Genomic DNA, 14,671 nt, shown 5'->3' with positions numbered 1-14,671 from the left:
CGAGACTCTTCCAGAGTGCGAGGCGGGAATCGAACCCGCAAGCCGAAGGAGTGGGTCCAAAGCCTACGCTTTAGCCCCCACGACCATCGTCCCACTTTTGTTAAGAATTTATAATATTAATATTATTTTGTAAATTTCTATACATTTCATTACATGAAATTGAAGTTATTATTGTCAGTGGCTAGTCGTATCACAAAGATTTGGCTATTCGTATATTCAATTATCGGTACGCGTAGTTAAGGTAAACGTCCCAGTAACTTCAAATATTTAGAAAATTGTTTTGGAACGATTATAAAAAAAATAATTGGTACTGATTGAAACATTAAATATCCTAGAAGATTATAAAAATTGTTTTTACATTATATTTATTATTACTTTTCATTTATCAACAATTAAAAGTAAAAAAGCACCGATATCCCAGTTTTCTTGATTTCCAAATCTGCCATGTACTAGTAATCATGAGTCGTTGTCCCAGTCTTCGTGAAAAAGGTTAAGCTTTCTTGAAATCAGTTTTTAGCGATTTAGAAGCGTATTTCACATGTGTTTTTGTATTTTAACTGTACTTTAATGAAATGAAAGGTGTATTATGTTTAGTTTTTATTTCAGTTAAAAATATTGTCGAATAAAATTGATATTTTATTTGTAAAAAATAAAGTGTCTAAAAAAATAACTCGAAATGTATACTTAAACTATGGAAGACCTAAATTTCCTACCTTTTTAAAATAAAGTTTTTAAAATAATATTGAGTTTTACAATGTCACATAAGCCAACTTTGTTTTACAAAATGGCTAAGTAAAACATAATTACGCGGGATACAAAAATCTACACACTGGTAATTTGTATAATTAACTTTTTTGCAACAGAAATTATAAACACAATGACGAAATTTGATAAATTGCAGTGACTGAAAAAATTATGTGGTTTTAAAGGCTATGTTCTGTTTTCATTGTCATAATATTAAAACTATCAATAATTATATTTCTATTACACAATTTTCTTTATATTATGCAGTATAGATTAATGTTAGCTAATGAAAAACTACTCAATGAATATTAATTTCACTGAAAAATAATAATAAACTAAAAAATCGCTAAAGTCATGCCAATATTTTACATCATATTTATTCAATTTTAGGCATTAATTTATATTACGATTACTGCTTATAGTTACAAGTTAGTTTTCCGATTTTATTTAACGCCTTTTTAAAATTTTGGACATGTGAGATAAATTCGGACATTTCTAAATTGATAGTTTAAATTACTTACGGTAGGTGGTTTTAACCACAATAGTTAGGGCTTGAACTTATTCCAGATTCTTGAAGCAGTTTTGAGTAATTTATCCTATCAATTTAGGAAATTTAAGGGTATCCAAGCTTACTCGGCATGTCCGAAATTACCACGTTTGACGATACTATACATATATTTAATGCAGTTTTCATTGATAAAACACGTATATACAATTTGTAAAAAAATGTATCATTGTTGCGTAGGAATAGTTTGTTTGATTAAAAATGGACCCTTTACAAGTTTAGAAGATGATGACTTATTCATTTCATACCTTCATCGCCAGTCAATTAATTAATTTTATTTATTTATTTGATACTATATAACTAGTATCACTCAAATTTTAGAACTTGTTTGTTATTTAAAAATTGTTACAACATCATTTAATTGTACAAAAATTAAATGTCAAGTCATCTTAAGATTCGTATTTACTAATTTAATTTTTTCTAATTCAGAAAGTTAGATAATATTCAAAATTAAGCATTTTTTCGTAATAAGACGCGTTTTGAAATAATATTTGGGTTTGTTCAAAAAATATGTAAACCTCTGGGGGGGGGGGAGTGATATCGAGCGTTACGCCAATGCTAAAAATTACTCATACTTACTATAGATAAAGTGTTTCGGATGGGTCAAACATGTCAGGAAAAAGCCTTACGTATTTATCTATCTTAGTTTTTGAGAAATATTATTAAGAACGTACGCCGTGGCGTGCCTAGCGTTCCGAAGAACATGGTATTTCATATCGTGTGCATCGTATCCGAGTACGTTTTTAATTATTTCTGTTTGAATTTTCGTTTAAAAAAGTATTTCTTTAGATCACGTGTTATTATGAATAATTAAAAAAAACATCTTGGTATAATTAAAATCACCAAAGTTGTAAAATTTTAAAGAAAAAGGACCAACATATTCAATTTTGAAAATCAACTCAATTTTTTTAATTCTTCAACAATTATTTTGGTTTTTCTTCTCGACATCTAAGAGAATGGATACTAGAATTTTCATAAAAATTACAAACCCCCGGGTAGAAATTATAACTTGGTTCTTAAGAGGCCCTGTCTAGATTTCCTATTTTCTATCGAGGCCCTAAAGTGGCAATCTATCGAGGGCGCAAGCGAAAGCCTCACGCTCGGCTAACGAGGTCATCAGTAGGAAACCCAATAAGGGCCTATTAATGGGGTCTTTATAGAATTTAGATAGTCCCTCCTCACACACTGTTATTCAAAAGCATATGCTATTGTTTCTTATTTTGTTGATTCAAATAAAATATTATTAAGTTATAAAAAAATGGATCATGCTTTAAATTCTGAAGTGTGATACTATGGTTGCATTAGTATTAAAGTTTAACCAGCACATTGCCATAATCTATTACCAGAAATTTTTGATTCAAAGAAGGAAAAAATAATCCAATTGTAAAATACATTTTCTTTGCAAAAGTGTAACTTAAGATTTTACACCTTTCTGTAGCCTCTGACAAACACTTCTCCGTTTTCTCGTATTTTTATCGACATTCGATTATTAACTATACTCCGCACGTTATTGTAAAACTAAACTTATTGTTAAATTTGACTAGAAAAGACTAATTACTAATAACTATAGAAAAACGCAGTTTCTTAAAATATCCGCAAGCGCCGAGAATCGAACGCACGCACCGCAGGCGTATAAGTTGGACGCCTAATCCCCATAGCTACGATGCCACACTGAGTGCGGTATCATAAATGCTTGACGGCATTCATCCGATACTTTAGAAATTAGGGAAAAAGGTTTTTGAAGCTCGATTTCTTATATATGATTTTTCAACGTACTTACGTGATTTCAAATTAAATCGATCTTTAAGAAAAATTCTTTTCAAAGTTTTAAGGCACCAAATGTTTATAATTTAAAAAAAAAATTAAATTTTTCAAAGTTTGCATCTCGGTTTGTTTTTCAATTTAATCTTTTTTAAATGTAAGTATAATTAAGGATAAGAGCATTAATGTACTTTTTTGCACTCACAGCTGTATTACCCGTTTTACCTGTCGAGGGCCTTACACGGTCCTCTCGAGAAAATCATTAATTGATAGAAATTATTTTTAAAATATATCTTTATGAATAAAGCTTTCTATCTAGTTTAATTAAAAAATATAGTGCTAAAAAGTGAGTATATAAATAATGTAAGACAAGTCGCACACGACAATAACCTGTCGAGGGCCAGCAGAGGGAAAGCCTAGATTCTTCGAGGTAGGAAATCTGGCTGCGGCCTTGTAAGAGCCAATATTTAGTTTAGGCATAAAGAGGTAATTTCGACCCGGGAAATGTATTAATTTATTCAGATGATTTGGCATGGAAATGCGCGTACTTGCCCAAGTTTTTGTATCATAGGTGTTTTTGATAGGATTTGAAATGTTTCGAAATAAGAAAAGTTTGATAATGAATTTTTTAATATGCAGTTTAATTTTGAATACTTCAAAAAACAACTATGAAATTTGTCATACAAAATTTTAATAAGCAAACTATTTTTTGGTTAGATTTGATTTATTACTGCAATTAGAAATCTCTTATACTTTAAGACATGTAAAGAAATTGTTTCTACCCTTTCGAAAATTGTTTTCAGGCGGTGAACGTGGCAGACCTCTTTAAGGTTAGAAGAACCACCACATCGGAGAAGCTGCACCCGGCTGCATACGATGTTGATGATGAAACACAGGTGAATAATGGTACACCTAATCGCGTCTGTTGACCTAACGAGCTCCCTCTCCGCTTGTTGCCATTAGCACAATCGTGATGTACTTTCTGATCAGTTTCGTGATCAGAAGCTTGGAAACATTTCGATTTCACAGTAACTCATCGATGCCACTGGCTATTTAAAAAAATCCATAATCGATATCAATCGTGGTGGAATTGACAAACGTTTCAGGATACCAACTTTACATCTATCAGGGGAACACTTCTACCTGTCACATCGCTATTGCATGTCTAGGAATCGTTGGTGCTTTTGCGCGTGCTTTGTACTCTTGTGTTCCGCTTCCTTTTGGGCGTTGCCTTTTTTACTCTGTACACGTGTTGTGAAACGAAGAAAGTATTAAGTTTATGCAGCGACGATAGAACGAAAAGTGGAGAGTGTTGATGGGAACTGTGATTTTTATTATTTAAGATAATTTCTCCATTCTGTTAGATTCACAGAGCTAACATTACTGCCGAAATTTCGACTTTATAGATTTAAGTTAAATTTGCTTTTCGTGAATTGTCATCAATTTCAATATGAATCGTTTTTGGGCGCAAAACAGACCAGTGCGCTAAGCGATACCCTAATAGCACGGAACGTTTGAGGAATACGCCTGGAACGTCCCCCGGACACCATGAGGACGGTCCAGCCACATCCCTGAAACGTGTAAAATGTCCGCTCGCTTGGAACGTTCCAGGAACGTCCCTCTGGTATCCGAATGGTACTTGTCGTTATTGTTATTGTTAAAAATAAATATCATGTAAACCATAAGAGATAGGTAAAAATAGATATTAGTTTTGAATATGGATGCCATATTATAGCCGTACTCGAACCTCACAAATTGCGTTTATTTTTACCTATGTATCTCTTACGGGCTACGAAATATTGACTGTTAAAAATAACGATAACGGTAAGTCCCCTTCAGATGTCCGCGTGACTTTCTAGACCCGTTTCTAGAACGATCCCGGCTATTATCAGTGTAGATTCTATTTTCATTCATATTATGGAAAACCCTACTGAATTTAAAAAAAAAACACTTTATATTTAATGCAGAAATCCGCACGAAATGGAGGGGGGGGGGTTTCTGATATTTGCCAATTATTTAAATAAATTTAAGATAATTAACCTAATAACTATGCTTATAGTTGGAAAAAGCAATAAAAAGTAATGCGGCCATACGGAAGCACAATATCAAAATTGTGTTTTGTCAAAATTGTACGTAACGAAAGTTTTGACATAATGCATGTAGAAATAATTGTCAAATATCCAAAAATGGCCCTTAATTTCGTTGAGATTCCTGATTTAGCGAATACGTTATCTTGAAAGATACCTTATCGTATTAATTTATTTTTAATAAATCATTTTATATATTATAATAGTAATTTTATTATATATACCTCAAAATATTTATTTTTTTTGTTATTGTCAAAAAATTGAATTCTTGAGGGCCGATTACTTCATCTCCATTCATTAATTCTTTTTATATTTATTCTTTATATTTTTATTATCAATCTCGTTATTCGTCCTTGAAAACGGTAAAATTGTAAATATCACTATTTAAAATTGATCATTTATGATGATGAATACGTAAGCAACAATACAATATTGTATTTTTGATTTCTATTCGAGTGCACATGTTCATCGCCATTGGAGATGTAAAGATTAGATACTTTTAAAAATTAAACCATTTTTCATCGTACCGTCAAACATATGAGGAAATGAATGCTTGAAATGAATCATTTACTTCGAAATATATTATTGTAATTACTTTAGACCTGGTTTATGTTCTCAGACAATGTGCATAATATGTGCGATTTATTTGTTGTTACTTTCAGTAGAAGTATTGTGTTTAAACATATTCGTTAATTATCAACATTTCGTAATCAATTTGACTTTCAACCATCGTTTTGGCTTGCTTAAAGAACGTAAATCAGTTTTAGAAATATATTTATACACACGTATTCTTACGTGGAATTTAAAAATATGATCCTATTTATTTAACTGAATATTAATTCTTTATTGTTTAATATTCTGATCGTTTGTAAACAGAATCGTTATGTTCGGTATACACTCCAGAAAAACCAAAGCGGTCTGAACTTTTTTGTCGATACTTCAAGTTTTTAGCAGTACAAATATGTAATAGTGGCAATAGATGGTTGTAACAATTATTGCGACTCTGATGTAAATTTTGGAGATATACAATTTTTGCAGAGAACTGTAAAAGGAATGATTGTATTTAAAAATGTGTTGTAAAATTTTGCCTTCTCTCCTTTAGAAAATTAAGTTTAGATACAGATTTTCTAAATCTTTGTTCACTATTATAGATTTTTATTCTATAAAATAATTTAAATTGCATTATAATCACGAAAAAGTTTATAATATTCTTATTACTTATCAAATATTATTGATTTATCTTCTAGGGAGAGTTCAGCCCTTTGCGATCATCGGAACCGCCCGGCTACGGCGGAATTAATGGTACTGGAGGTGACGGACCTTTAACTTGACAATAGATTAATTATAAGAACATTTAATATATGATTTGAAAATATAAAAGCTAATTTTTTTTTGGTTCGCGGGCACATTTGTGTTACGCGCAGATCGCCACTTCAAACGGCTGCCAAATTTGCTACTGCCAAAGTATGTCTAAACGGGTGAGTTGTTGAACGTAACATTTTAACCACATATTCTAAAGGCAATTACGCAGGTTTGTTCCGAGGGGTTTTTTTTCTAACAACTGGCGCGCTGAATACAGTATGGTCGGCGTAGAGCAGCAGCGGAAAGCGAGGGATCTAGAGTTCCTTAAGGGCATGTGATACTTACAGTTTCCCCGGCTTTTTTCCACAAAAATGAAAATTTTTAAAAACTGAATTCGGAGATGCTATAAAATATCATAACGGACGTCCCCAGGCTATTTTTTGAGGGATAATAACAAAAAAAATTAATTGTGCTAAATAAACATTTTATTCATATGCATTATTTTTGAGGTTACGTCGTTTTTCATCTCTGCCTTTTCAATAATCTGGAAATTATTTATGAACTAAACTTTTTTAATTGCCTGCAAACAAGGTTAGTTTCGGGAGATTAGTTACTATGTTTATTTGTAAGTCCAAAGTTTTCGGCCAAAAATATTGTGTGGTTTGGAAGTAATGCTCGGGTGAATTGTAACACACATAACCTCGAAATATACATGCACGTTGTTAGGAATATCAAAAATTTTTTGATAAAAAAACACAAAAAAAGTGTGTGGGGACTTACGTTGGCATGTTCGCTATCATTTACCAGATTTTGAAGGCAAAATATTTCTTATCCTAGGAAAAAAGCCGGGGGAATCTAACACTGAAGAAATGGATACTATTTCCTAAGCGTTGTGAAAATTAATCACATTTTGCTAAATTAAAACTTTTTTAAATTAACCTACAATAAAAGTGTGTGGGGACGTCCGTTAGCATGTTCGCTATCATTTCCCAAATTTTTAAGACAAAACATTTATTATTCTAGAGAAAAAGCCGGGGAACCTAAAACTGGTAAAATCGACAATTTTCTAAGTATCACATGCCCTTAATTCCCGAGAATTTAAGTTCAGGTTGTATAACCGAGAATATGACAGAATTTAGAAGAATTTACAAGAATTCAAGAGAATTTATTATTTTTCACAATAAAAGTTTTTCTACTTTAAAAGATAACTCTCTAACAAAATACTGGAATTTTCAACAAAATAATTGAATTCTTAACATAATAGTTGAATATTCAACCTAAAAAAACAAATTGTCAACAAAAAAGTGTCATAGTTTATATTTTAATTAAAACAGAATAAAATTCATACAACAAAAGAAAAGAATTTTATTCAAAAAGACGAATTTCCAACAAATAAATATTTTTCACTCAAAAAAATAAATAAAAGTTTATCTAAATTATTGAACCTTCAAACTAAAAGACAAATATTCGTCACAAAAATGAAAATTTTAAATAAAAAATATGACTTCAACAAAAAATTAATTTTCCACGAAACTGATGCATTTTCATGCAAAAAAATGAAATTTCAAACAAAGTATTTTTTACAACAAAAAACGCGAATTTTTAACCACAAAATATCAATCTTAAAAAAATGGAAAAGTTCCAATTTCTATTAAAATTTGAATTCTAAACAAAACAAAAAAGAAATATTTTCCACTGAACAGTTAAATTTTAAACCAGACATAAGCCTTGAACAAAAAAATTCACAATGTAGCTTAACTTTGACCAAAGTAGTTGAATTTTCAATTAAAAAAGATTAATTTATAACAAGATAATTAAACTTTTAACAAACGATATAACTTTTCAACTTAAAATATAAATCTTGCAAAAAAAGTGATTTCTTAACAAAGCCATTTAACTAGATGTTTTAAACAAATTAGTTTAATTATCAAGCAAAGAAGAACGATTTTTAACCAAAAAGTTGCATTTTCATACAAAAAATGAAATTATATGTATAACAGTTGAAGTTTAAAATCAAAAAGATCAATTTTCAAACAAATATATGAATTTTCTGTTGAAAACGATTTTAGTCCAGTTTTCACGATCAAACTAAGAATTTTTTAACAAGAAATAATTTTATACCAAAAAAATTCAATTTTCAATCCAAAAAGACGAATTTTTAACCAAAAACGATAACTTTTTAACAAAATTGTTGAATTCTATAGCAAATAGTTGCATTTTTATCAAAAAATATGAAATTTTTCTTAAAGCAAAATAATTTTTATTACAAAAAAGTTGAGTTTTCATCCAAAAAAGATTCCAGTTAACTCAGTCAATTCTCTTTTTAAATTTATTCACCTTGTTTAAACATTCTTCTTTTTAGTTAAAAATGTAAGTATTCTAATTAAATAGTAATAATAATTTTCGTTAAAAATTAATCTCGTAGGTTAAAAATAAAATTACTACTTGACTGAAAGTTCAACTCTTTTGTTAAAAAATAAGCTGTTTGATCGAAAACTTGTTTTTTTCTTTGGATAAAAAGGCATTTTTTGCCGTAAATTTAAGTATTATGTTCTCTACCAAACGGTTACTTTTTTATCAAAAAAAATATCAATCTTGTACTAAAACAAATGAATTTGTAATAAGAAACACATTTTTTTTGTAAGTGGAACTATCCAGAAAATATATTTTTAAATATTCAATTTTCAACACCAAAAGTGAATTTTCGACGAAATAGTTAAGTTTTCAAGTAAACAGTATAACCAAAGATATTATAACATAGATGTGGCAAATGGCGGCGGAGTGGGGGGAAAATATATATAGCTACTACTTTCGTCGGGTGCGTAGCTACTGCCCTCTTTGTACTACCTTGCTCCTTCTTTCTCTGTAGGTAAAATCGTTGCTCTCAGAGTAGCATGTTAAATCTATATTATCCGTTGCTCCTCGTAGCAAATCCCTGTCTTACATGAACATAGGAAACAAGCGACTAGGCATGCCATTGTGGGGGTGATGCAATGAGGGGGGAGGTCCGCCACCTTTTGATGTCCCGCGACAAACATGGCAGCGCCCATATGTCTATGTTTTCATGCACAGTTTGTCGGCAAAAATGGTCATGCGCATAATCAAATGGCACATCGTAAGATGGCGGCTCACCCCACTCATGGAATCCCCCCCCCTCCCGTGGATTCAATCCCGCTCGTCCAAGTTAGGATGGCATGCCTAGTCTCGTGTTTCCTATGTACATGCTGTCTCAGCAAAGATTTCTCTAAATACCGATAAAGTAGAAGCAGGGGTTCTGACATGATTTACAAAATAACAAATTACTATAAAATTATAATACGTTTGCAATTCTAATCCTTATTTTATTTGTGAAATTAGTGACCATATTAAATGTTCGCCACATAAATTAATTTTAATGCTAATTTTGCAATTAAGTAAATATTTATTTTTTGAATTGGTATTACATAAATCCGGTCTATTAAGATGAAATAATATAAATGTTTATTTAAAATGGATAAAGAAACACGTGTTACATTTTCAATTCCTTGCGGCAACTTTTTATTAAATAATTCGATACAATTTAATCAATATTGATCCTATAGATTAGAAGTAAACTGCACGAATCGATTCTATGTACGAAATAATTCCATAAACTTACTAAAATTGCACTATTATTCGAAACTTTTTATTTTCTCTACAAATGTATAACTTTTAAGGTTGCAGTATTTTAAATCAAAATTCTGCTATTATTTCGCAAGGATAAAAATCAAATAATTTCCAAATTTATTAAGTTGATCGCTTAAATGTGGAACGCTTGCAAAGTTAAAATAAATCGAATCTATGACCGATAAAGATAATATGATTTCGAATTTAAAGCCTTCAATGATAAATGATTTTTAATTAAAACCATGAAAATTAGGACATTTTATTTTAAATTAGAATTCAGAATTTTAAATAGAAAACGTTCTAATAGAAATAATTTTAAGATAAAAAACAAATACATTAGAACTTGTAATTAAAATTACAATTCTAATGAATAAAATAAGTCTTAACTCATTAAAATATGGATTAATTTTTACATTCTCATCATTTATGGTTGAGAAAGTATTATAACAGGCCGGAAAGCTACACCTCAGTGTTTAAACGATTTCCACGTTTTGAGACACCCTGAAGTCGACAAAGAAGTTTTGACTATGGCGTTTGTCTGTATGTCTGTGAATATCATAACTATGTTTTATTTCTCAAAAATACTACGCTAAAAATCCTAAAAAATTTATTCAATGCTTTTTTTGTTAGAATTGTACTTTCGGTTTTACTTATCGAAACTTTCCGAAAATTTTCGAAATTGTTTAAAATCATTAAGATATATGAAATTTCTTAAAATCTTGTAAAAAATGTGCAATAATATAAAATATTTGAAATGTTTATATAATCCTTTAAACACTTCGATATTTTTGTGAATTTTTTTAAATCTTTCAAAGTATGTAAAATCTATATACATGAAAATAAAAAAGTCTAGGAGGCTCTATACATACTTTTTTGCAGTATAGAAAAACTTTCTTATGTTCAAAATATATTACTTTTATACATGAATATACAAATTTAAAATCGACTGTGAAATAATCATACGAGTTTATGAGTCTTATGACTGACTGATCTAATATGCATTTCTTATAGATTCAAATTTCATACAATTTTGAAAACATAGTACTCAAAGTGATTCAAGTAGGTATGCACATTCGATTTTAAAAATATTCCAACAAATATATATTTTATTTATGAAACGTAGAAAATGGACGCCGCAAAATTTGGAAATAGTACTTGAAAAAATTAAAAAATTAAATTAGTGTTAAATTTCTTAAACTCCAAATGACTTGAAAATATACTTATCTTTTTACCTTTCTGTTTCATATATTCTATTCTTATACTTAGCAAAGTAAATGTTTCATTGGAACAAAATGAAATGCTAACACAGTGAACTTAAATCTTTGAAAAAATCGAAACATAGTCGTGTTTGATATCAAATCAATCAGGAATCGACAAATAAGCATAATATGTAATCATATTTCAACTTTAACTATTCATTAAAGAACGCTAATGAGCATTAGCGCGTCAGGGTGGAAAAAGAACGTTCCTGCGAGCTTTACGCTCCACTAGCGCACATCTGTCGCATTCCTCGCAAAAACCGAGGCGATACCGATGACGGAGGATTCGGGAAAACGAGACGGAATCGAGGCTTCGATGTTTTGAAATTCCGGAAGCTAAAATTTGGCCAGATTTGAACTCTTATTAATTAATTTCATAATTTAGGTTTGTTTCTCAAACAATCGCATTTCTCAAAATTATTCCTAAATGATTTTGCACTTCCAGTCCAAAAGTATGAATAGTCTCATTCCTATAACTTAATTTTAAATCTCAATAAAAAACAACATACATTTTTTAAGGCTCAACTAATTTTTTTATGAAAGTTAATTAGAAATACTAGATGAACACAAAAAAAGCAGAAGATGAAGGATTTTCATGGATTCAAAATCAGAAGGGTGGTTTTCAAAATCTAACTTTAGAAATGTTGAGGAGGGGCCAAAACAGAAAATTACATTTGCTGAAGTGTGGAAAAATTTTTAAACTGATTTAAGAAAATTATAAAAATAATTATTCTGTCCTTTAAAATTAATATGTTTGATATTATCGACCCCATACGTTTTGCTGCTTGTACATCTGTCTTATTTTTAGCAACTTAAGCCCAATTTCCAAACCCAATTAGAAGCTCATACGTGTGATTCATTTTTTGTTTAATAACTTTGATTTGCACACGGCTTCGCATGGGTACCCTCTGACGAGGCAGAATGAATTATTGTGCACAACTTTTCATATATTACAATAGGTATAATATACAATAATACTATTGATTATATGTTCGACAATGAGTGATTAGTCACAGTAAAATATATGGATAAGTATATTGCAAGAGAAAATATAGTACAGAAAATTTTGATGAAGCAAAATATTCAACTGAAATGATTATGAAATTACTGGAAGAAATTAAAAAGAAGAAATAATTGCTGAGACTAATATGAATGAAAGTTTTTACCATTATAACGTTTTAACTTTGTTTCAATTCCTATTAAATATATAGTGCATACAGTTTCTTATAAAAATTATATTCTTTAACATTAAAATTGTTTAAATAATTAATAGGTCTTGCAAATTTGCAATGCAACATAGAAACGAGTCATCCGAGAGACATTCTTGGTTGAGTCCCTAAACAAATTAACTTCTAGAAAAAAAGGCGAACTCTTAATTTTTTAAATTAAAATTGTTTAAATAATTCATAGGTCTTGCAAATTTGCAAAGCAACATAGAAACGAGTCTCCCGATAGGCATTCTCAGTTGAGTCCCTAAACAAATTAACTTGTTGGAAAAAGGGCAAACTCTTAATTTTTTAATTAAAATTGTTTAAATAATAAATATATCTTGTAAAGTTTATTTCTGTACTAAAATTATGAGCCTTCAGCCACAAAGAATATATTTTTAACAAAAAGCGAAATATATTTTCGACTGAAACAGTTGATTTTTCAACCTATTGCAACAAAGCATAGTAACATATTGCAACAAAACATTTAAGCAGCTGCAGTGGATTTGAGATAAATTTACTGAACCATTTTTCAGGGAGGGGGAGGGGGGGTTACCCAGGTGGCCAGGTAGGAATTGGCGTCTGCCCGTAACAATATGCAATTATTACTTTCGTTATTTTTGGCTTACTTCTACCAAAGATCTCCTACCCAGCCCTTCTTTCGATTAAACCAATATATCAAGTCTTATTTGTAAATGATTGATAACAAAATTATGTCTTTTAAAATGTCCTTTCAACTTTTGTACGCATCTGTCGTCTTTTGGCTTAAAATTTGAATTTTCGATTTTTGCATTGAATTTTCGATGGATAAAACCATAACTGTTGGTCCTGAAACGTTAAGATCCGCTGAAAAACTAAGGTTTGAAATTTTGGACGATTCTAATACTTTCGAAATTATAAATGATGAAAGTGCAAAAAAATTGGAAAATACATTCTTTTAAATAATATTAATGTTAGTACCGCATTCCTAAGATTTCAAGCTAAATGAAATTGCATTGTCAACAAAAGAGTTGAGTTTTGTAGCTAAATAGGCAAAAGGTTTAAAAACCATTCGAGTTTCTTAAACCATAAAGTTGAATTTTTAAACAAAACAAAAAAATGTTCCACCCAATATTGGATTTTCAAACCAACGCAATTAATTTTGAACGAAATAGTTGCACATAAAACCAAATGGTTGAAGTTTCAAGAAAAAAATACGTATTTTCAAGACAAAAGTTTCATCTTCTACCAAGCTCTTGATGTTTCAAGCAATAAATATTACTTTTTTACCGCAACAGATAATTTTTCAACTGAAAAGGATTAATTCTCTATTCAACAAACCTTTTGAATTTTCGACTAATAAAGATGGCTCTTTAACCAAACAGTCGATTTTTCATAATATATTATAATTTTCATAAAAATAATTATATTTTTCACCAAACAGTAGAATTTTCAAACAAAAGAGATGGGTTCTAAACCCTGACTATAACCGTAGAATTTTCAAATATAAGGAATTAACTTTGGTGAAAATTTGGTTGGTTATGAAAAACAAACAATACGTGTTTCATTTTTTGTATTGTAAAAAATAGATTTGAGCCACAAACAATTCCGTTACATTGCAAGGACCTGTCTGCCCGGATTTTATATTTGAAATCGGTATTTTTTTATCTTTAAAAAAAAAGGTTTTTTATATTTAAGATTTTGACATTTTTCGTCTTAATCAATGAATATAACCCAATGCACCTGAAAACTTGCCAATAATGATATAGACTTAATTATAGGTACATATATGCCGATTTTTTTAAATCTAATAAATATATATAATACATCTGGGATTGCTATACAATATGCATGGATCAAAATTTACATTTTATAGGTTATGTGAATAATGTTAAAAGTAAATAATGTAAAAACAAACATATCACTATCAAAATTCGGAAAAAATATTCTTCAATGCAAAGAAAAGTTCTGTGAATTAACGAAATATATTTGAACGAACTGTATCTTTAATTCAAGACAAATATTTGTCTGATATTTTCATAAATGTTTACAGTTGAAATTAAATGCAATTTTGTTCAACTTTGATTAATATTTGTTTGTTTGATGATTGCTCATGGCGTG

General features: G+C 29.7%; 1 protein-coding gene across 1 annotated transcript in view; it reads left to right on the top strand.

Annotated features, from left to right (window-relative positions):
* LOC117171295 (putative phosphatidate phosphatase) overlaps window positions 1-6,786 on the top strand; it is a 144,111-nt gene extending 137,325 nt beyond the window's left edge. The window contains exons 7-8 of the mRNA XM_033358454.1: window positions 3,874-3,966; window positions 6,405-6,786. Of these exons, the coding sequence (XP_033214345.1) occupies window positions 3,874-3,966; window positions 6,405-6,488 (177 nt within the window). The 3' untranslated portion in view covers window positions 6,489-6,786. The remainder of the gene's footprint in view (window positions 1-3,873; window positions 3,967-6,404) is intronic.
* Window positions 6,787-14,671: the final 7,885 nt, after the last annotated feature.

Source organism: Belonocnema kinseyi, chromosome 4 (assembly GCF_010883055.1).
Source record: "Belonocnema kinseyi isolate 2016_QV_RU_SX_M_011 chromosome 4, B_treatae_v1, whole genome shotgun sequence".
Lineage (NCBI taxonomy): Eukaryota > Metazoa > Arthropoda > Insecta > Hymenoptera > Cynipidae > Belonocnema > Belonocnema kinseyi.
This window is presented reverse-complemented; position numbering and strand designations above follow the sequence as displayed.